We start from the raw sequence: 24,901 nt of genomic DNA, 5'->3' as shown, positions 1-24,901 counted from the left end.
GTCCATTTCCACCAAGTTGCTAACAGACAATGAAAAAGAAATAAAGTACACAAATCAGCTGTGTACATTGAATAACATGAGTAAAAACTAAGGCTTGTCATCACCAAATGGAAAAGGAAATACAAATTTTGTGCATCATCTTGTCCTTATTTTACTTTCTTGACACAATTACAAACACATCCCTTTAAAATCTCAAACAAAAAATATGTAGAATTTTAGAAAGAGAAAGTTTCCTGAACAATACAGATACAAAGACATTTTCTTCTTTTAAAGTTTGTGGTGTGTCATAGTAGCAGAAACGCACATTAAAAAGTTTAGTGCTTTACACCCAATACCCACTGGATAGGAGGTAGCCTAAGCCATAAAACTGATCTGATGCAGAGGCTGGAAGAAAAATCCCTTACTCCTACAAGAGACCAAGTCCTGGTCACCCAGCCTGCAGCAAGACACTAATTTCTGTGCTACCATGGCTCTATTTTAATAATATAAACATTCCTTTGCCAGAAAGACTGCTACAGCTTCTTTTCTATAAAAAATGTTCTATATAGATGCCTTCTTATAGTCTCTAATAATCTCCCAACTTTTTTTTGGTATATAAACAAACATGATCATTAGCCCGACACTTCAGTCACTTTACTATTTGCAAACCTGTCTGCTGCTGAGCTGGAGATTGCGATATGGCTGGCTGGGATGGAGGTTCTGGCTTTTTATTGGGATGTGATAACTGGTACTCCAAATTCCTCAACTTCTCCTGATCTTTCAGGTACAGAGATGGCTTCAGATCCTGTAATGAACACAATACAACTTAACATGATTACACTTAGCACAAGCCTTCTTCAGAACAGATATCTGAATTTGAAGAAGCCTGTGAAGCCTAAATGTAAGGATTAAAATGAAGCACTGCCAAGACTGCATTTTTTTACATACTTTGTACATAGAATTATACAAAAATCAAAGATATTTCCAGCCGGATACTACATAAACATATTAGAACACATGAGATTTGAGGTTATCTTGAGTCCTGAAGATAGAAGCAATATATTCCTTAAAAACGTTGGTGTCTACTGACAAGTGTACAACATTACAATGCAGAAGACCAAAATCAGCATATTAACACTTGCAATTACCCACTACCTAATACATATTTCAACAAACAAAACAAAAATAGGGTATTCATTTTAACAGTTAGAAGTCATTCAACTACTTAACAAATACCTTGTTACAGAACGCAGAACTTCATCATTGTCACTATGAAAGCCCACCAATGGGACAATACTATACCCCTTTGATCAAAATATAACCTCACTATCTAATTCTAATGCTGCAGTACACTGTGCATGGGTGACAATTACTACTCCTGTGACATCACTTCTCTTAGATCCAAATAATCTCAACATTTTGTAGTTCAGATTTTCATGGTGATGTGTATTCTGAAGGCAGTCTTCTGGGTTGCTGCATTGCGTAAGATGGAGCAATTTCCATCTGGTCCAGACACTGCTCCATATCCTCTCATTTCATGGCTGTGCATAGAAAATCCCCATGGTCTGCTCCTCCTAGCCCCTATTCAACACTTCAGCCCTCAAGATGGAGGCAGTTTGTTCCTCCCAAATGTTGGTATACAGCAACAACCCAGAAGACCATCTTCTACTACCAGCATTATTTTTTTTTCAAGCACACTCAATCGTTAACAAAGACTGTCTTTTGGGATGCTGTGGCATGTAGTCTGGTGTAACTTCACTGGTATATAGCTGGTAACTGCCTCCATCATCCGATCGACTTGATGATGGAAGCAGTGAGCACCTTTGAAACATCAGTAAACATCTACCAGACTGCAAGGTGCAACAACACAGAAGACAGCCATCTTTATACTGGTTGCTGTGAGAACCTGAAATCTCACAAAGAACTCTGGTTTCAAAATGCAAGACACACTCTTCAAGCTGCATGTTATATAGATTTTAAAAAATTTAGAATAAATTCCCATAACAAGGAACTAACAACATGATATGTCATCAACCACTCAAATCTTAAGCAAGAGCTGCATTTGAAAAATAAATTCACTTTCAAAATCAACTGTTATTTTGAACAACAGGACAAAAAGTTACAGAAGTTGTGTTGCTTCAATGTTTGATTATTTAAAATTTAGCAATGAAATGAACTAAAGGCTGGATATCTATGTAACAGAATTATATACCAAATTCTCTGAATATTTTGAGAACAATTTTAGAACCAGACGTTAAAGAACCCTACAAGATGCACTTGTAGCAGGTTTATAAACTAGAATTTGAAGACAAATTCAACAAAAAAAATTGTGTAAAATAAAATATACAAAGAGCAGAACATTTGTATAAGGGGAATGCTTTTCAACAAGCTGTCCTGTTATCTTTAAATTAAATTATTAGATTTTAAATGGAAGAATCAAAAATCCATTAATATATACAAAATGATGCTTACAAACTGACAACACAAAAGTCAGAATCTACAAACACAGGAACAGTGTCTGGCAATATTCTGATTTTAAGAAAACAAAAATTAACCAATAATGTTACAACAGTTACTTACAACAACATCAATGTTCAAATTCTTGCACAGAACTTCAATTTCAAACTTTAGGTTCAGCTTAAGATCTGGCTCTTGGTGAAGCTCTGCCAGAACGTTCATAATGGACATGGTCCATGGGTTTGGAGGTTTAAACACCTGAAAGAAGCAAAGGTGTGTAAAAATATTTACACATATTAGCCCTTATTCCAATCAAACCCATTTATTTTCACTGCAGTTAGCACAGAGAGCAGATTACATACCTTACTTTTTGAACAAGACTCAAGCACTTTAGCGACAAATGGTACAACATACAGGAGTTCTTGTTGTCCTTTGTGATAAGCCTCGGCAAGCAAGGCTTTCAAATCTATGTCCACTTGCAGAATGGGTCGGCTCTTTGCAAGAGTTAACATTCCAAGCCAATGACCCAGATTCTTCAACAATGACCGATCAGAAAAATTTGCAATACCTTTGTCACTTCGTAACAGCACCTGAAATAAGTTGAAGGTTAGTCATCCAAATAGATTAAAAAATTAAGCATGTAATAAATGAATCATGACAAACATTATTTATTTACTTATATATGCAAAAATACTGGTATGTTTCAACATGTACTCGGGCCATTTCAATGCTGATACCCTATTTCAGAGGATTTAAAGGAGTATTGTAAATATCACAACTGCAGATGTTGCTGAAAAATAAAACTATAAACTTAGATGTGTCAAATGGTAGAAAGTTAATGCCAATAATGCAGATAGTTTATTTATTGTACAACAGAAAGTGTTAATAGGAGGAGCTTTGACTACTATATAAGCAGAAAAACCTCTGTCTTGTTTGAAATTCATTTTATGCAGTGAAAGCAACATAAGAACAGCAAATTCTCTGAAGATACTTTTATAAAATCACAAAACAAAACATCAATACACAAACTTTTGAAAGGGATAGAATATAATTATGAACAACTTCATGAGAATCTCATCCAAAATGCTTTACATGCTTTGACAAGGGACAGAAATATCAGACATGGTATAACTTTCAAGGTATTTTTCTACTGATGAGAATGTAACTGTTTCTGCGGAAGCAATGCTATAATAGTACAGCAGGTTTAAAAGGTGCTATACCCCAATGGTTTAATGTTTAAATGTACTTATTTTTGGCACAAACATATATGTTTAAATGCCAGCCAAAAATTCCATTCAATATTTTAAAAATGTACAATAAGCAAATCTCAATTATTTACAGTAACACAGAAGTAAAAATAATGCATACACCGCAACATAATGGATAGTAAACAAAATCATTTCAACAATTCATCCTTTTTCTTTAAAGTGCAAAAAACAATTACATCATAAATATTTGAGCTGAACAATTATGTTGTCATCGTTACTGTAATAAGTTTCATGTTAAGCAGATAGCTTACTTTTATATTCCTAAAAGTTTCTCTTAACACCATTTGATTGAGCTCTGGAATCTTCAAGACATCTAGAAAGTTGGAATACAGTGTATGGAAGTTAAGTTCTATGCTTGCTCGCTTCATCACTAAATACTGGGCCATCCAGGGCCAATATTCCTCTGTCACAATGTCTCGCAGTTCATCACACTGAAAATGAAACAACATAGAGTAAAATGCAATGATTAAAACTTCAAATGTCTGAATTACTGAAGTTTGGCTGTCAGGAAATAGCCTACTATCAATGTTTCTAGAAAAGATAGTTCATACAAGATGGCAGCCAAAGCCTCTGACAGAAGACAACACATAAAACTATTTCTAACTGGTTTTTAATTAAAATCTATGATTATTAGACGCAAAGCCTGCAAGTCAATGGGACACAAAATATATCAATATTGATTTGGTATCAGTTTTATGCAATCCCAAGGAAAGACACCCATAGTCCAAAAATATAAATACAGCTCAGAATGAAATCATATAACCTAGGGGATCTCAAACTGCATCCTGCCAACATGTTTTATGTGGCATATGTACATTCTTATTATAATTTACCATGCAGCACAATAAAGAAATAGTTACTGCCTAAGTTAAAATATTATTGTAATTTTAAGTGAGTTGTTAATAAGAATAACAATAAAATATGTTAAGACACTGAGGAGGCCTAATATGTAAGCCTGTTTGCCTAGCATTTTTAATAACCTGGCATGAAGTTTCAAAAAATTGCCTTCATTTATATCTTAGCAGTTTGCAAGTTGCTAAAAAAAGGGTATGTGTGGCAGCAAATCTTGAATGTCTGGGGAACTGTCATATAGCTGAAAGAGTAAAGTTCAGAGGTTTTTTTACAATAAACAGTGATTTCCCTTATATGTATTTAGGAATTAACATTTCCACATCAGAACAACTAATAAACACAGTCATACTAAGTACAGAAAAGTCTGGATACATGTTTCTAGTTCATTCTACAAATTACTGACAAAACAGTAATATGCCAATGAAATTATGATGATCATATCAGTGAAAAAGTTTCTGAAAGTCCTGACAGAGAGGTTAAAACTTACACTATACACTTTTGAGACCATAAAAAATGAATGACAAAGAAAAAAATTCCCAGTAATTTAATATGCCATGTTGCTGCAAATGCTTAAAACAAGGAGGCATACATGAACAGAGGTTACGTAAAATACAGCTTATAATGTTCATGCTGATGATGTGAATTCAAGCAGTCTTTTTTATTCATTCTGTAAAGGTATGTGACAACAGCTGATTCAATAAAAAACACTATGTTTGATATTATCGGAGGTATATTTGATAATACAGAGCATTACAGTCAGAAGTTGGTTTTATTCCTGTCTTCAGGTGACTGAATGTCATTATAATGTCCTTGGACAAGATTATACTAAACTGGTTTAAGTGCATATCTTTAAACTAATTCACATTCCATAATAAACACTTTAAATATTACCAACATTCACTGGATGAAAATGTATTGAAACAAAAGACTGCTCTATAATGAAAACCTGAAATAGTGTAATTTAATAGCTTTTGTAAACCTGATTACAAAGCATTTTTGTGAACTGACATCTGGGAAATGTTACTTTGTGAATGAGTGGTCATACACCTCAGTAGGTACTTCTGTTAGCTGACAATTTCAATTACCGCATAGAATTGCATATAAAAATATCAAAAAATCTCCATAAAATTCATTCCACTTTCTTACCCTACATAAAAACACCCAATAACACGACACTTTCAACTTACCTTTGTCTGCAAATTCAGTTGACTCAGGTTATTGAAGACAAAACCAATTTTATCCTGCAGGGCTTCTGGAGGAGCAGTCATCTTGTCTTCCTTTTCAGTTGCTACTAGTAACGTATCAATGTTTGTAGCATTTGCGATTGACGGCTGAAAAACAGGTAACAATACACCTTACACAATATTCGCCTTCAGTTCAACATACCTTTTGTTGTTGTACAATTAGCTTATACAGGCTTACATTCACACAAGTACAGTACTTATGTTCTTATGTATAGTGGTCAGTAAACTTATCTTATCTAAAAGAAAACCAAAATGTCTTGATAATTTTTCATAATATTCTCTAATATCAAACTTCATGAAAATTGTTTTCATCCACTTCAGAGTTGTTTCATGCATAATGAATGCACCTAAAAACTGAACCCAAATCATGCACTCTACAGCTCATTACTTTAGTGACAAAGCTACTGTATGAGACAACACTGTTTAATTACGCACTTGGTACTTGTACAAAAGCACATCAAAACAAATGTGAAACACAACCACACACCCACAGCATTAAACAACATGCAAAGAGGTCAAATGAAAAGTCAATAAAACAAAACACTGCGTACCCCACTTACTCGTGTAGCTATTGCTGGAGTGGTTGTTGGAGTTTTTGCTACCGTTGTTGTAGTGGTTACAGTTGTTGCTGTAACTGTCTTGTATGCAGTTGTAGCTACTGGTATGGGTGTCAACACTGACTGCAGAGTAACTGGCAAAACTGGACCCTGTGGTCTATTTGGAGGTTCTTGGGACTGAAGGCCATATTCCACATACTTAAAATTAAAGCACAGAACATTATTCAACTACTTAATTTAAACCACGACAGACCAACAGTATGATGGAAATAACAGGTTAGGAACAATGTGACACAAAAGATGGGAAGCTCATGTAAACAAACTGAGGGGGAGATTGCAATGACAGAGTTATGAGAAGATACTAGGTAGTCAGATGACCCTCTTAAAAGTGGAAACATTACAACCAAGAAGAATCAAGAGTACAGGATATATGAAATGTGAGAAGTATATTATTTATGAGGTAACCACCAAAAATTGAGAATGCACCCATTAAGATGGTACTGCATTAAATATAAAAGTGTCACCTTCATTCTCGATACATTAAACTAGATAAGAGAAAAATAAGAGCCAATATTTAGAGTTTCAAAACAGGCACACAGTATACCTTTATTTAGCAGATAGTATGATTTTGCAATGTTCAGTTACTCAGTACACTAAAGTAGTAAATCACATGGAAATAACTGGAAATGGAAAATTGCCTAAATCATCCACAACTGTAAATTGAAAGTCTAGCATCCATGTTTGCAAATGGTTGCTATGAGAGAGCTATGTGGTATATGGTGACGATGCCGCAAGACTCCTGGCCTACATCATGTAAGTAATGATGATGTGTGGCATTATCTGCCTGCCCATTGAGTTGTGAAATTCAGATACGGTAAATACATTCCAAATTCCACGTCATGTTGCGATGGTTTGGAGATTCAGAAAAATTCATAACAAGTACTTGCGTTTAAAACATGCTTCTAATGATGGCCCCAAAGGTGGCATCATGCAAAATTTGCATCACTTAAACATATTTGTTTATAAATACATTATAATTATTTTTGATACCACCTCATATATAAAATGAATTCCTACTATATTGGTTACCTCAATCAAGTGTGGAGGGAAATCACAAAAATGCTGGATTGCTGCAACGTGCTCACAGTACTTGTGGTAATCCTTCAACCGAGATTTGAATCGATCAAGTGCTGCAATTCCAAAGTAGTACATTTTGCTTGCATTTGGTTTCCTCAGGGCATCCAATACAAATCGCAGAGCCAGACCTAAGGTCATATAACTGCTATAAAGAAATAAAAACAAATATTACATGCAGACATTATGTTTTTTGTCTAACTACAAATTAAAGTTAAAACCTAACATCTACAGGTCAAATATTTAACTTATTGTTTGGAAATCAGAAACATATGTAGTTTATGAGTACCACAAAATAAAATATCTCTTTCAGACAATTGCCCATGCAGGAATATTTACATTTTTTAAAAACTTGACTTCATAAGAGATCCAAGTTTTAAGACACGAGCCTACATGCATTTTACAAATTTAAAATAGCTCACTGGAAAACTGATTTTTTCGGAAAAATCTGACTCAAATAACAGGAAGCATATGTCTTGTATTACATGGTAATAGCACAATTCCCTAGGATTATGGACGAAAATATAAGCTATTAGTTTTGTTGAAAGTTTAAACAAACATCCAAGGCAGTTTTCAACACAAAATATTTGTGTTTCTACACACAGCCAACACTTTGTAAATTTCATTCCAACCTAATTAACCCACTGTTACCACAGCAACAAAAACCTAAGTAATCGAATGAATAAGGTAGTTGACATATCAAAACAAAACTTCCAGAATTTACAACAAACAGTGGCAATCATGACAAGCAGTTAAAAGTCTAAGTAATAAAATAACAATATAACCACGCAGCATTTAAATGCAAAAACACAATTTACCTAACAAGACCTCGCTCAATAATACCACCAAAAAGCTGAGCAGTGATATGCAGCTCCTTATCTGGATACTGGGGGAAAAACTTGTACTCTTCAAAAAGATTCCGCAACATGCAGTTGAAGACCTCCTGCAAATACAAAAAAACCACAGATGTTCACACTATCTTACAGAACACATCAACATATCCTCTTGGCCAATCCTCTTGCTCCCCTCGGCTCAACCTATTTTATATGCCTATTCTTTATTTTGGATCTGCAACAAACCTCAATCACATGATTTGGATACGATAATGTACAAAATACTTTAAATTTATAACAGCAGCTTGAGTTCAGGCAAAAGAATTTTAGTATATAGTTACTTTTTAAAAAAAGTTCCTACACACCAACTCACAGACATTACACAAAAACAGAGGACTTCACAGATCCTTCAAGGATATAGGTACACTGAATTGCAAGAACTGGTGAAACTGTTGTATTAACTTACTCGCTCTCTCTTGTTGGATGAATCTTGAAACTTCTTCAACATTTCTAGAACCTCATCAATTGATAAGGTAGGATGTGGTGGGTGGTTGTAAATTCTCTGAAAGTAGCTGTTTGCTTCATCTTCAATTTCCTTTGACACGTTCTGTGACATTTCTGGAAAGATGCTTGATGCTTCACCTGAAATGAGGGTACATCAATAATTTAAAGCAGTTTTTAAATAATCAACTATGGGATATTTTTGCTCTTGCTCATAATTCTCTTGTAACGTCCTGTAACACGTAACACTTTCTTTTAATCTGTCCTCAGATTGCTCTTTCTGATTGCATCATCTATTCTTGGTCACATTAGTGAGGGATACCTGGTCTTAACATGGCAAATCCCTCTGAGATCATGTTTCACTACTATACAAAACAAACAATAAAATATTTGGTTTACTTGTCACAACATTTAGTGTTTTTGTACAGACAATAATTTTCCTGAATTTACTCATAATTTAACCACAACAATAATTTTTGTCTTCTTGTTCCCACACATTCACATTTTTAAATTATTAAATATATTACTATAACCCGCACAATAGTCCGTAACTTTCAAATCAAGAAAGCCAATCTCCCTGATGACAGACACAGTATGACCTCTGAAATGTTGGGAAACATCTACCATACTACACGGTGCAACAACCCATAAGACAGAAATCTTCATACTCACCGCTGTGAAAACCTCAAATCATACATGATAATCTTCATTACATTGATACAAACTGAAATAAAAAGAAAAGACTGTGGTAATTCTTAGTACACATACCTAACCGTGTCTTCTCCACCCCGGACTGTGGGCCCATGCGTCCTCCAAGTGCCCCAATGGCACCAACTCCAACACCAGGAACAAGGGATGTGGCAGCTGGTCCAGGTCCAACCTGTGTACCAACTGCTCCAGAGTGCTGCAACTGAGAACCTAATGAAATAAGGGGAAATGGACTCTGTGATGGACCTGGAGCAGTAGGACCCATGATCCTGGAGGGAGATCCTGGTGCAGAAACTAATGGGCCCAAGGCGCCTGGCAGATTGAAAGCAGAACTGCTAGGAGGCCCCATACCTGCTGGAGCACCAGCAAGATTGATACTGGCCAAACTTGAACCAATATTAGCAATAGGGTCCACTTGAGGGACCTGAGTTGCAGAAAACAACTGAAAGAGAGAAGGGTCCTTTCACAAATACATCAAATTTAAGGACTATACATGGTGATTCAATGGATCCCTTGAAACGTAGCATAGCAAAATCGAGACAGAATAAACCTTTTTGCATGTTACTAAAATGCACACTGTTCTGAAGGACAAATGCCAAGTTGTATTTGTAAAAAACAACCATAATCTCACTTGCACATACATATAATACAATGACAAGTACCAATCTTTTTATGTTTTAATATATTATTTTAATTGTATTTCCCATATTTTGCATTTTCACAAAAATTTTAAAAACCTAAGGCAATAAAAATAAGCTAATGAAGAGGTGGTGTCAGTTGTTTACTCAACATTTTGCTTACTTGTCCTCCAAGTGATGTCGGATTAAATCCTGGTTCTATGCCTCTGTGTCGCAAAACTCCAGGAGGCGGTTGTCGAGGTTTGCTTAGCAATATACTACAATTACCAACCATTGTCAGGATGGTCTGTGACAAATCCTGAGAAACACTCCTAAAATAAAAACAGATTACAGATTCATTTTTAATATTTGTCAAGGACAAAAACTTCAAACACTAATGTGAGTAAAGTAATGAAGTGAGACATGCGAACTGAAGTAGTGGGTTGGAATATTATAAATTTTACAATGAACATAAAGAAATAGGGATCTACCACACAAAGTAAAGCTGTGTTGTGAGTGAAGTCATTCTACTGACTGGACTTTCCCAGTTCTCTAACAAGTTTATGAAACGCTGCAAGTCTGACATGTCTGCACAATCCTAATTGTGATATAAATACAGCAGGTTTTTCTGAGGCTCTTCACTGTCCATGATTAACTCCAGGGTTATAAGAGAATACTAAAAAACATACAAACTACATACCCAGCACATCCCTGAAGACAAGCTAGCATCGTTGTTAACGTCTCATGAGGTAACTGTGCTGATTTAGGTAAGTTTTCTTCCTTCACATTGTTCCCCATTATCTGTGGACACCGACGCTAAAAATGCAAGTATCATTAAGCAGAGACAACATTAGCAATAATCCTATATGTTAAAAGACTGAGACATAGACAAGAAAGCAGCTGCGTACAAGAATATCTATGATATAAATGGCTCCTTCCTGATCACAGGTTTACCTATAATGGTTCAGTAGTTATCATTGTAGTTGGCAGTAATTTTAATCAGTTCTAAAGCTGCAGTGCTAATACCGGGTCTACAATTTATGAGGCTGCGGTCGTGCTTGGATTGCGTGGTCGGCCGGCGCTCTGTTGATGTGGGCAGGAGTTGTGCGCGTTCTTCCGGTGGGTGACCGGCTAATCAGTTTCAGTGCCGCTAGTAACAGCGAACTATGAATATTTCTCATCACTAATACATGTTATTACATTAATTGTTCTTACCTTAAATCACGAAAGATGTTCAAAATGACTTCCTTGTGCTTGCAGGCAAACTTCACATCTCGTTAACATGTTTCGAAATACTTGAAGAAGCTCTTCTTGGGAAATTGCCGAAATCAATTGTCGAATATTTTCTTAAAGTTCTTCTGCAGTGTGCGGAATGTTTACATAAACTTTGTTCTTCAGCATGCCCCACAGGTAAAAATCGCACGGGTTTAAGTCTGGGGAACGCAGAGGCCACTGATCTATAACTTGTTCACCAAACACTTCTCTTAATGCTAACATCGACCGATCAGCTGTGTGAGCTGTAGCATTGTCTTGCATGAAGAAACCGTAAGACTTTTCTTCATTGATCATTTCTTGGAAAAAGGGTCTAAGTATTAAATTCACATAACGTTCACAATTTATCTGCACACTGCAGGAGCACTTAAAGAAAATATTCGACAATTGATTTCAGCAATTTCTCAAGAAGAGCTTTGTCGAGCGCAGCAATAGGAACACAGAAGAATGTGGCAGAAGGAACTAAATGGGTCTAAGTAGAAGTCAACAGATGTAGGTGATGTGAACCCTAATTTGAGACAGTGATTTAAATTACAACTAATCACCATTTGGCAAACAGTTCAACAATGAGGAAGGATGCAACATAAATGAACAAATAATTCAATTATGAAAGCAATCATCACTTTCCAATCAAAGTGATTAAAATACAGATAAGAGATTTTTTGCTCATCAGCATAAAAGACACAATTAAAATTAATTACCTTATCCCGAAGTGTGATACCGGAAACCACATACATCACAGAGGTGTTTCATTTTTATGCATGTTGAAAGGTATAATATGAATAATTACTTTGACATATCAGACTTTAAAAGTTACCTGCAGAAATTTGACACAAGCTGATATGAAAGGTTCTCCATGTTCTCGAATTTTGTCAGTCAGCCACTTCTCCAATTTCAGATACTCCCGTCTTGATGCAAGACATGCCAAATCAATCACAAATGGAAATGACTGAGCATTCAGCAACATTGACAAAGCCTGAAAGGGTTCAATATGAAATTCATGTTATTAAAATAAAAATATAAAAAACTTTACAAACTTGGAAAGGCAATCAATTTATTCATAAAACTAACTGTGCCATGTGAAAGAAAAGATGATTACCTTCAGATCTTGTGCAACATCTAATATTCGAGACAGCTTTGTTTGGTCACTATCACCTCTGATATACCATTCTGCCATTGCATGCATGATAATTGGTTTGATTGAAATATTCTGCAAAGAAAAACATAATATCAACAACACACTTATTTTTCAATAAAGATTTTCATTCTGAGAATGGGTGTGCTATCTATAGACCAATCAGACCATTTTCATTCACAAAACAAAATACAAGACATATACCCTTCTTTAATGCACCTGACTAGACACTAAAATAAAATATAAAAACACGTGACATTTCAGTTCCTCATAGTGGAAAGCACAAAGTCTTCTGGGTTGTTTTGTCATGAAATCTCACAGAAATTGACTAACGTTTACTGCCTCCATCATCAACATTATCAGGGTAATACAGTAATGTAAATTTATGAGACGACACAGTGCGACATACCACGAGACAGTCATATTCATAATAGAAACACATTAATTCAAGAAGTAAAAATATTAAAGCCAAGGGAAAAAAAAATAAAGACACAAAAATTGCCTAAGCACATGGCACTCCAGTCAACAGATGACGCAGTAATTACCAAGAAATCTGATCCAAAGACTCAAACATTCAAAATTTTAAGACAAATTAGTTGAATCAGTTTTCCATAAGATTTCATTCATTCAAAATGCAACTGATCTAAAGTCAATAATCTCAATGCTGAATTGATTCCATTTGTTTTTTTTGTTTAATTCACAAATCCATTGTCACTCAAGAGACATATCAAATGGCATTTATCAGTATGTAACATCCCAATACTTTGCACACCAATGCTTAGAATTGGGAAAAAAATATGCTTTCATCCATGACACAGGATAACAATTCTTTTTTCTGCCTACTAACATTTATAGTTTTGAAACTGAAATGTCGATCACAATTTGTACCGTACCTGTGAATGCCATGCATGATGAAGTATTATGGCTGAGTTAGGATGATTTCCTAAAAATATAGGTATCAAATTTGTAAGTAATTCTTGACGTAGTACAGTAACTGGAGGATTGATCTGTAAAAGTGCCAATACCAGCACATCTGGACAGTGTTGTATTGGTAATTTAAACATTTCCTGCACTTGAGAGTAGAGGCCACGATCTGACAGGTACAGTAAGGTTTCCACCAGGTCCAATGATCTCCAAGTGGTGATTTCCTTATTATCACTTTCAGGAGGAGCCTTCAAGATGTCCACAGCCACTGAATGGAATTGATAATCAGCAAAACAAAACACATCTGGATTTTTTAAAATTTGCTGAACCAATGAAAACTGTGGAAAGATAAAATACATTAATATCTCATTTTTGGAACAGAGAAACATTAAAAAATCATGATGTGTTCCACACAAGACTATCAAAGGTGCATGAAATAGTCCCTACTTTCATGTAATAAGTATAAGAACTGAAGATTTCTGTCTTCTGGGTTGTTGCACTGTGTAGTCTGGTCAATATTTGCCAAGGGCGATGAATCACCCTGATGACGGATGCAGTATGACCTCTGAAATGTTGGTAAACATCGACCAGACTACACAGCGCAACAACCCAGAAGACAGAAATCTTCATACTCACTGCTGTGAAAACCTCAAATTTTACAAGTATAAGAACTATTTTACATCATTCTGATTTGTTCAGAGCAACAATATTTGACTATTCAGTATGATCAGAGGTTCTCATGGTGGTGAGTACAAAGATGGCAGTTTTCTTTCATATCAAACAGCAAATCAGAACTTGGATTTAAATATTAAATTCTCATTGAATGAATTTTTTGTGGGAGATTAAACACAAGAAAGAACTACCACAGATCAAATAATCATAACTTTATCTCACATTACAAGGTTCTATAGTACCATTCACCTGGCCATCCGCATTCTTCCAATGCCTGTACAAAAAATCAACAGGGAAGATTTCTGGACGAAATCCTTGATTCTGAAGCCCTAGCCTAAGGGCAATAAACAGAAGATTTAATCCTTGCCTGTCTTTCACAACAAACTCTGCGTGGTCCAACTCTATGATGATATCATCCCATGACAAACTTGGAACCTAGAAGGAGAAATGTGTCTACAGTTCACGTTTTCTACATAAACAGCTTTCATGCATACTATTGTTTAAGTCTGGATCCAGCCACGTAGTATGGATGTGAATACACGTTGGCTGGTCAGGCTTACGACATACAACATTAAACATATTTACAGAATGTAAGGAACATAACAGAACATATATGTACAATCAAACTTTACCTTCAAATGTGTCTGCAGCGGAAGAGCGATAAATTACTTTATAATTACAGTGAAATTGAGATGATAATATTGATACACACAACTCTACATGACAATGGTACTGGTATGCACAGCCCTCCTCAAACTGACAAGTCAGTCGATAAAAGTTCACACACAAAAGCAAATAGACTGTTCACACTGACACTAAATTACTAACAATTAAACAATGTTGTATGCTGCACACTACCAATTTTTAATTATCTGTTAAAAATGTATGCTGAAAATATGCAAAGTGCTTTTATAAATGTTTTCCTTCCTGTATAATAGAACAAACACTTCATAAATCATAGAGATAAAATTAACCACAAAACAATAGCTTCTTTGCCTGCCAACACATGAGACAAATTAATTTAATAAATCCTAGTATTACTTAAAATGGAATCCTATTGTAAGGGAAATTAGTGAAAATGCATAATAAAATTTGATTTTCCTGCCACATATAAATATAGCATTTACAAATTTAATACTTTATAAAATCAAACCAACTGTGTGAAACTTGTTCTCAATATAACAACCACTACAGCTGAACCTGCAAGTTGTAACCTCACTGTCCAAACACCAGTACATCAGTTGGGGCAATCTGAACATTCAATGTCTGCTAGAAGTGAAAGGTAAAGGGATCATACGGTAGCAAATAAGGAAGCATAAAATATCCAAACAAAAAGACTATTTCCCAGCAACAGTACTTGTAGCTTGGTGTCTTAGTTCCAACATTGGTAATGTCTTTGGTTTACACAGTAAATGCACCTTTTTCCCTTTTAACCGCAAGGTAGTGACGCGGGGGAAATGTACAGTTTAGTCCAGGCTATTGCATATACAAATTAACAATCAACATGTGACCATCAAGTTTCTTGCGTTAAGACAGACACAGACAGAACAAGTACAAGGCAGGTCAGGCAACATCACAGCTAACAGAATTTCTATTCCACTGCAAAATATAGAGGGGTTATGAACTTTGAAAAGCTTACCAGTTCCTTCAAAGTTTGTACAAATATTTCGACATTCCATGAGGTAGGATGGCTGGCATCTGTAGTTCCCTTCTCTTTTGATCCAGACTCACCACTACTCCAAAAGCTAGCTGGAGTCTGGATATTCTGTAGAGCAACTTGTTCTTCAAGGCCCGTGTGGGAGCGAACCATCATGCTTAGTACACGGGCCACTGCTGGTGGCGTAATTTCTCGTGCGCCAAGATTCACAAGGTTATTACGACACTCTTCAACTGAAGAGCAGAACCCATATCCCATCTCCATGATCAGTTCTGCTAATGAACCATCCAACTGGAAATATACCAGTACCACAATAAGCACATATGTATCATACAAAATGAGAGACCAATAGTGAGGAAATATACAAGATCGGTGGAGGACGTGGCTAGTCTAGTTTATTTGTAGTTTATTTAATGACTCTTTTTCAGTACCTCAGACTATATAGTGGAATGGAAGGGCTGCAGAAGGAAGCGGTCATAGCCTAATTTAAGGTACTATCCAAATATTTACCTGAAAGGACCGAGGAAAACCACAACAAACCCCAGTCAGGATAGATGGCCTCTGGGCTAAGATTTGAAACCAGTAACTCCCAAATAAAAAGCAGAAGTGTTCGGCAACACATATCTTGGCATGCGCTCATAATAACATTCTGTTATTTTGAATGGAGGCACACAGATGAATGAGTTCATTTGGTTGAACAATGCATGGAGAGGTGAAGTATGTCAGTTTGTTGACTGACTTTATGTACAGCAAATCATCTGGCAATGATTATACTGTCACAGATGATTTTATTCTACTGCAAGGTGAAAGAGTCCCCTACCAAATTACTTATTCCCCTCATCCTGATAATGAATACAGTAAGATCCTTAGAAGTGTTGTTCTGTATCTACCACACTACATAGTGTGATACCCCAGAAGACAGCCATTCTCACACTTATCATGAGAACTTGGAAGTCTCATAATCATTATTCAAAAGTATTTGACTTCCAAGACATTTCCAAATTAATAACTTGCCATCACACTGATATAACCTTCGATTTTGATACTGTGATCTTTCATAAGCTATCTTTGTTCACATTTATTTTTTTATAAATTTTGTTACTGTCTTATAAAAGTATTTATGTAATATTCTTTCTGGTATTCTTTTTTTGCATAATATTACATCAGAATACAAGAAACAGATCTGGCCCATTCAGTTTAAAATGAGTTAAAAATTAAACAAGCCTCCATTTCCTTTCATTCTTCCTGTAGTTTATCATATTATTTTTAAATATACATGCTAGAAACCTGTTGTTGAAGACTATAAACCACCTACTGACAGGGTGCATGAAATGTGAAGTTCCAATTACCATTCTTCAAAACCAATAAAGTAATGGATAGTAGATAAATGAAGGCTGTGATACATTTCTGACCTGAAAACATGTCACACAATTGAACTTATAAAACGACACTTAACATCAAACACAGAAAGGGTTTCCCCAAAACGTAAACATACCATTGTGTTAGTCATGGTTGAACTATCTTGATTAATTTTATCCATAGGCAGATCTCCTTTACTTCGATATAACAATGGTGCTAACACAACAGGTACAAGTTCTCGAGGGAAATCACGACAAAGACTTTTTAAGAAAGTTTCTTTCGTTTCAGCCGCTATGCCTGGAAAAAAAAAAAAAGAAAAGAAAAAAAGATGCAGTCATTTTATATATATTTAAATATGAGATGATAACATTCTATTTTTAAGCAAATATTGAGGTCTATTACCAAATTGATCCCTTGGCCCGTAAAGAAGGTTTGTCAGTATCAAATGTAAAACTTCAGGAGTTGCGTCGTGGAGGCCTCCTTCCTGCTGACTACTGCTGCTTTCTGTTGAAAAGAATATCCTCGTATAACAATTAAAATTATCTCATATACATTTATGTTCCATAATCTGGCAATTCAAAAAATCTGAATTATTCAATTCTAGATTTCTGGATCAAACATATACCAATACATGCATTACACAGCCATATAAGAACTTGACAGTACTACATTTCACTGCAAATTCATACAAAAAATTTTAAACTACAATGTTATTTTATATATAAGGTCTTCAAAACAAACACCTCAATACTCCAGAAACCTTTATATGTTAATGTTGATTGAAAGGACATCTGCCACTGGTACAACAAATTCATTTTCCTCAGTCGACGATCTCCTTTATATTTTTAACACCATAAGCATGCTTCAACAATCTGTACATATGAGCAAATTCAAACATACGTTTTGCACAATGACCTACTAAAAACACCTTGTTCCAAACTACCCAGTTACCTACACCAACAAGCGTCACATTATTCTTCACACATATAAAAGTAAAGTAAAGCTGTCCTGCTACGTGCCATGCAGGCGCTTGGGGGGAGTGGAGGAATAGCTCCTCTCTTCCTTGACCTCGGCACTAGAGGGGGGGTGAGCGGTCAGCATCACGCCCCGACCGGCTTTACCCCAGGGAAAGGATCCCGGTACCCATTGGACAGGAGGCTGGGTGGGCCCCAAAGCTGGTCTGGACGCAGAGGCTAGAGGAAAAATCCTCTGCCCCCGTCGGGGACTGAACCCCAGTCGTCCAGCCCGTAGCCAGTCACTATACTGACTGAGCTATCCCGGCTCATATTCTTCACACATATACAAATGCATAAACATTATTCTAACACATACTTCACACTCTCAATTTTTAGCCTCTGTGGTCATTCTCACAAAAACAAACATTTCTGTTGCCAACAGCATTTTATCAACTGAACAGTAATCTCAAGGCACCCAATTCCCTCCAGCCCAAACTTTAAGACATAGAGGACCAATCAAAGGAGCAAAGAAAATTATATCAAAGTTGTACCACTTTGAAACTCAAAAATTTTAAATTAAAACAAACTCTTTTATAACCAAGCAGAAGAAATGAGCTAGGTAATCTCATATACATACATATCATGATGTAAACTTTTAACGGTTGATGCAAGCTTATTGTAAAACTTGATCTCTGTAAAAAGAACTCAATTTCTGGATGCAAATCATGATCAGAAAAAAGTATAAGAACAGACTGAGCATTTACGACTGGATGCATATAATTTTTCAATCAATAAACTTTTATAAACTTGTTATAAAATGACACATGGTCACTGGGTTGCTTAGCTCATATAAAATATGTTACAAACACTGACAAATATTCTTTGCTTATACGACAACATGAAAGAAAGCACAGGGCCAAGTATTAAACCTCGTGAAATTCCATGTTTTACAACACCCCAGCTTGAATATGAGCTATTTTAACCTTCTTCAAGTCAATGTGACAAAATACAATGAATTTTCACTACAAAAGCTGTCACCCCCTTCACCACTTTGCAAGGTTCCACACAAAATACAGGATGAAGTTTAAGAAAATAACATCCATCAAAATTGTTCACTCGTGCTGATTGGTATATTCATAAATGTATGATACAGAAGCAAATAGACTTAGAATAACTGAACCAATAACAATCCCATAAACACTGATCTTATAAAGTATGTTTCTCTACATAAAATTAATCCACAACTGGAAAACTTACCAGTATCAATATATGATCGTATTAAATCAGGTAACTTCAGTTTCACAAACTGTGATGCAAAATTCTGTGTATCTGGATTTGATGAATGCAGAAGAGCTAGGGCAAATACTACTTCTTGTACTGGTGTAAGTTTCAATACTTTGCTCAACTGAGGAAACAGCTGTGCAGAAGGTCTCAGAGTCTGAAATACAGTCAGTCATATTAGTGCATAAGATATATAACAAAAACAAAATCATTTACAGTTTCTACCCAATATCCAAATGCGTCCCAAAAATATTTCCTACCAGAACAGATATACTAAAACATGGGCATTTACATCTTAACTGGTGATTCCAACATGGCATCAAAACAATTTTCATAACGGTGTTGAAGATCAATAACAACGTTCTATCTTAAGTTACAGTAGCTTTGGTTACGCTAGTTAAAGGCATATTATCTCGTTATCCTTATGCCAGGCACTGAAAGGATTCTTAAAACATTTAATCTGAACATGAAATATGCTATTTTGACTGCAAAGTTGTATATCCATACTTTTATTTTAGGTTGTATTGAAACAGTTAAAAATCAAGGCTTAGGTCAGTAGGATAGAATCAATAAAAGTAAACACAACAAAAATACATTACAAGTCCATCCTTTCCTTTAACTGTAAAAAAAAAGTATTTGACCCTTTATCTGAAAAGCCTGGATTTTGAATCTTCATCAATAACTCAACTTTCTTTTTTATGCTAAGTGACAAGTATTTCTACAATCCTAAGAACATGTTGGCCTTTTAGATATTTTAAAGGGTAATAAATAAAAACTTAACTGTCAAATCCTCCAGTATTTCCTAAGAAATGACTAAACTAGTGCAAACAAGCAAGCTGACTTCTACTAGCAGTAAAAAGACCACCCACAGTGGCACCACTCACACGTCATGGAGAGGGGAAGAACTGAGATGCACCACTTTTATGAATGACAAGTGTAGGAAAATGCCCCTTAAAAATCACCAGGAAAATTACAGATTTTTAGGACCTTCTGGATTTTGGGATGATGGATACATATCTGAAACTGCACATACTTACCCCATAATCAAATATTTCTCTCCCATCCATTCCACACTTATCTCTTCAACCCTTCTCTGTTAACATATCTTTCTATTTAGTCCACACCATATTTCATTATAAATGTAAATATTTAAGCTACAACATAAATATATGTGATTAAAATTACTCTGTAATATAAATATAAAACACTGATAAAATATGCAGTTAGAATAGAATAGAATTTATTCACATTCCACAGATCCTTCATAGGCCTAAGCCAAGGATGCAGAACAGATCATAGAACAAATACAATACTTGTTTCTAGTACAAATATAAATACATAGTTTGTCCCATGATCCACATCCACTTAAACATCTCATGTGTAAGTGCCAGAAAACAAATAAACAAACATGAAACTGACACTTATATAATACAGGTACAGGAGAAAGTGGAATTAAAAGGTTAATGTGGAAAAGGCACATATAAATATATAAATAATGATATGCCTACAATGGTGATGGATATTGGAAAAAAATAAGGCAAGAAAAATAGCTTTTGTTTTCCTTTAGTCCTATTGCTCTTTTCCAGATCACAGGGCCTCTACAAAGCAGCACCAATGAATTCTATTCCTGGCTGAGGTTCTCAGCTGCCTCCAGATCTTTCCTCACCTCTTCCTCCACACTTCACCGCCAATTCATTTTTGGTCTTCCTCATTTTCATTTACCCTGTTGGTTCCAGTAGAGTGCTTGCTTCTCGACCGTGTCCTGTTTCTTTTGTAGTGTGCACCCGATCCATCTCCACTTTCTGTGTTTAATATGGATTGCGACTGGTTCTTCATTACATATTACAGTTGGCCAAAAAACGTGGAGGATTTTATGATGACTTGGATTCTACTGGTGATATCAGAGGTGCCTTCCCAGGTTTCACAGCCACAGAGATAAAGAATTTTGACATTTTTTCTTAAAATTTGAAGTATAGTAGTTGTGATCTCCCTGGCTCTCCACACTGGGTTCAGCTGGACAAATGCTGCACTGGCTTTCTTAATATGCTGCCTAATACCTCCCCCCTCCCCCCCCATCTATTGGAAGTACACTGCCAAGGCATGTGAACCCTTCAACTGCTTCAATATAATTGCTGCTTAACTGCAGTTGAATCTGGACATTCATGTTGATTTCCCAGAATTCACCTTCAGTCCTAAAAATTTCACTTCATCCTCAAGATCATAATAATAAGTCCAAAGCTTCTTCAAAGTCTATGAACACAAGATATAGGTTTGCTATAAACTCACTGCTCTGCTCAGTTATGATCCTTAAGGTGTTTATCCGGTCTGTGCGCAATCGACTGCTTCTAAAGTAGACTTGTTCTCTCTGCAGACATGTATCAATGTGGTCTCTTATTCTGTTCTGTATTACATGCATGAACACTGTACTTGGGACTGACAATTGTAATTCCTCACCAATTACTGCAGTTGGTGACACCCCCTTTCTTTGGAAATTTAACCAACAGGCCTTTTTAACAGTCAGGTAGCATACTTTCTGTTTCACATATCTTCCTGAACAAAGAAAAATAGTAATTTTGAATAATTATCTAGAAATGAGGGGAATGGATTTGGGAACTGGAAGACATCACTTAAGAATCCAGACGCACATACACAGACAATACCAAGATACCATACCTTCTGATGATGCAGAGGATTATCAAGTGCGTAACAAAGGTTTGAGATGAGAGTGGGCTTTGTCAACAAGGCCACACACTCCTGGACCAGCAGCTGGATCTGATGGAAATCTTTGCTGCTGCTGGTTTTGCTCCCCTCAGCACTGAAGTCTATGTGTGAGAAGAGACAACGCAGCAAGTGTCTATCTGCCTCGAGACTGTATAATGCCACCAACTAGCAAAGAAATAAAATATTTTGTTAAAACTTTCAAATTTTTCCAGCTCCAAGTTGGTCAGACTTCTACTTGATCTTATTATTTTAAAACAATATTTAAGGTGCATTCAACACATTTATGAACGTGCTGCATCGTGTCACTGCCATAATAGATAAGGCAACTTTATCATAATCAAACCAAATTACATGTACATACAAGCATGTGACATATACAGACACTTAAAATGTAAATGTGTCTTTCTTCAGGAACAGGTAGTTATTCATGCCTTCAATGGATTCAATACAGAACCTAAGATTTCATCTCAATGGATAGCAACTTGGCCATATCCTCAGCCAGTTAAATCCACCCCACTCTACAGTGCGGTACTGGTATGCTTACATCCAGTACTCTCATCCCAGCTCCCAGCAGGAGCCACAAGATTCATCATCAAATACTAACAGCAACTGCCGATAAAATTAATCATATAACAGTGCAGGTGTGACTAACATCATGTGAAGTACTGGTTACTGTTATGAATGTAGATATGGTTAATAGCATGTATTTCTGTAGGCATATGTTAAATATGGTTCTGTTAGGAAAGGTCACAGACAATTTCATCATAAATTATCAGGGATCACTGTTCCAAGCAAAATAATCATCCATAAACTTATTAACAAAGTCAGGTATATTGTGTAACTTCTGGACAAAAAACCTGTTCAAAATGCTGTATGCTAACCAAAGAAAAACTAGACAACTTAAAAGGCTACATTAGAAAAAACACCATAGAAATAAATGAGTTGCCTTGACTAAGAGACTGGAATCTTGAAATCGTCAGTGGCCAAAGCAACATAGCGATGGATTTCAGCTTAATTAAATGGTAGAATGTAAGTGTGTATATGTGTAGAGACATAATTTTTAGTATCACTTGTAATATAGATATGTTTACTCTGTTTTTATTGAGTATTACTGGACTCATATTGGGAAAATCTTGTAGTACTTAACAGCTGGTCATGTAGTTCCTGCTGGGATCCAGGATATGAGAGTTACATATAACCATGCCAGCAGATGCAATGTATAATCCTCTAATCAATCCCAGGTCTGAAGTAGCCACAACCCATGAGACTCTCCAAACATTTTGTCTGTTTCCATTGAGAATAGAACATGTTTTGTTCATATGAACCTTCTTGAGCTCATGGTATTTGATGAAGAGCAAAAATCATGAAGCTTCACAAACCCAGGACAACCCCACAATAAATCAATCAGAAGTGTAAGTAGTTTATTTCTATACTTCTACAAATAACAGATGTTCACACTATAAACTGAATATAAACACTCCTGATTTGAGGTAATAACAACCTTAATTCCCAATTAAAGAGTTTATGGCACTGGATTTTTATTTTATATTCCACCACCTTGGAAATGGTGGAACATGCACCAATACAATGAAAACATTGTTAATAGAAACCACAAAAGAAAGCATGCATTTATATTACTAGCACTTGTACACAAGTTGAAGCCACAAACATACAATATGGAATGGACACAATACTACAAATTAAGGCTTAAACAACTACAACGCTGCGTTAGCCACAAAGCAATGAACACTTCCTTTGCAAACCACAAGCGTAATCCTTACACTGCAAAGGATTTACACGGTTTAGCAAGATAATTACAGGCTAGACATTGATTGTACTTACGTATGATAATTCCTGAGTACTTTGTTTATAATTTTTCTTTGTTAAATTTGCAACCAAATAACTTATTTGTGACAAAGTAAAAGACAACGAGTCCAGGTTCATAGTTCCATGAATACGGCCTCGAAAGCTTCAAACACGTTTGAAGCTTTCTTTGGTATCCACGAAATGCTTCCCTGGGATCTACTATTGATGAAAGTGTGATTACTACATTGATAAAGGCCTAAGTCCAACATCGGGATGAATATTTTAGATTACAATTTCACAGCAACATCATGGCGAACATAACACATAACAAGTACGAAACGAACAGGAATTTTTTGTGTCGGTCAACTTCGGTTACAGTCGTATTGATTCGTTCATTTGCAACCGAAATTTGCAGAGTGCCATTACTCCACATACTGAAATGATAAAATTATAGAATTCATATTATTATTATTTTAAACCATCTCCTATTAAATGAATCGAAATTTCTACGGATGCTTCCTACAGAGTAAAAAAGGAAAAAATACTCATGGATAGTGGAAAAATGGAGCAGCCTTAATACCTGCAGCCATCTATGCCATAATTTTGGAAACAATTCCGTAGCCCTGAAAGCCATCTCCGCAGTCGTACGTGGAAACAATATAGCAGCTCCAATTATGCCGTAGCCTTCAAAACAATGCAGCAACCCTGAAACCCATCTATATTGTACGTTATACAAACAATGCAGCAGCCTTTAACGTTTTAACCATCTATGATACAGGATATGGACAGTTAAATCAGAACGTTTCTAGGGTTGCAATATCCCAAAACATAAAGCAGGAAATATTTTTGGTTTGCCCTCAGAAAATATGTTTTTGCTGCACAGGATGAAAATGACATTGTAAGTCATATTGCTAAAGTTTTCTTATGGGGTTACACCCTCTAAACAGAGGTGTCTGGCAAATGTGTAT

At 35.8% G+C, this 24,901-nt stretch overlaps 1 protein-coding gene across 8 annotated transcripts in view; it reads right to left on the bottom strand.

Moving 5' to 3' along the window:
* The window catches only part of Not1 (CCR4-NOT transcription complex subunit 1), a 42,455-nt gene extending 18,019 nt beyond the window's left edge, over positions 1–24,436 (bottom strand). For 2 of the 8 annotated variants that reach the window (XM_022065875.2, XM_022065879.2), the window contains exons 1-22: positions 23,970–24,433; positions 22,080–22,292; positions 19,383–19,563; positions 17,572–17,673; positions 17,306–17,466; positions 15,793–16,101; positions 14,403–14,588; positions 13,451–13,819; positions 12,522–12,632; positions 12,240–12,398; positions 10,851–10,966; positions 10,335–10,482; positions 9,594–9,975; positions 8,791–8,966; positions 8,310–8,434; positions 7,447–7,639; positions 6,352–6,555; positions 5,744–5,887; positions 3,956–4,135; positions 2,799–3,026; positions 2,560–2,694; positions 649–784 (exon numbers count right to left, since the gene is read on the bottom strand). In XM_022065875.2, coding sequence (XP_021921567.2) covers positions 649–784; positions 2,560–2,694; positions 2,799–3,026; positions 3,956–4,135; positions 5,744–5,887; positions 6,352–6,555; positions 7,447–7,639; positions 8,310–8,434; positions 8,791–8,966; positions 9,594–9,975; positions 10,335–10,482; positions 10,851–10,966; positions 12,240–12,398; positions 12,522–12,632; positions 13,451–13,819; positions 14,403–14,588; positions 15,793–16,101; positions 17,306–17,466; positions 17,572–17,673; positions 19,383–19,563; positions 22,080–22,292; positions 23,970–24,071 — 4,060 coding nt within the window. In that variant the 5' untranslated portion in view covers positions 24,072–24,433. Of the gene's footprint in view, positions 1–648; positions 785–2,559; positions 2,695–2,798; positions 3,027–3,955; positions 4,136–5,743; positions 5,888–6,351; positions 6,556–7,446; positions 7,640–8,309; positions 8,435–8,790; positions 8,967–9,593; positions 9,976–10,334; positions 10,483–10,850; positions 10,967–12,239; positions 12,399–12,521; positions 12,633–13,450; positions 13,820–14,402; positions 14,589–15,792; positions 16,102–17,305; positions 17,467–17,571; positions 17,674–19,382; positions 19,564–22,079; positions 22,293–23,969 lie in introns of all 8 variants that reach the window. The other 6 variants (XM_022065881.2, XM_022065876.2, XM_022065880.2 and 3 more) reach the window with 6 other exon arrangements.
* Positions 24,437–24,901: the final 465 nt, after the last annotated feature.

The sequence above is a fragment of the Zootermopsis nevadensis genome, unplaced genomic scaffold, assembly GCF_977971745.1.
Source record: "Zootermopsis nevadensis isolate Lab colony 2312 unplaced genomic scaffold, Znev_1.0 Znev_ptg000007l, whole genome shotgun sequence".
Taxonomy (NCBI): domain Eukaryota; kingdom Metazoa; phylum Arthropoda; class Insecta; order Blattodea; family Termopsidae; genus Zootermopsis; species Zootermopsis nevadensis.
Note: the sequence above shows the minus strand (reverse complement) of the source record. Positions and strands in the feature narration are given on the sequence as shown.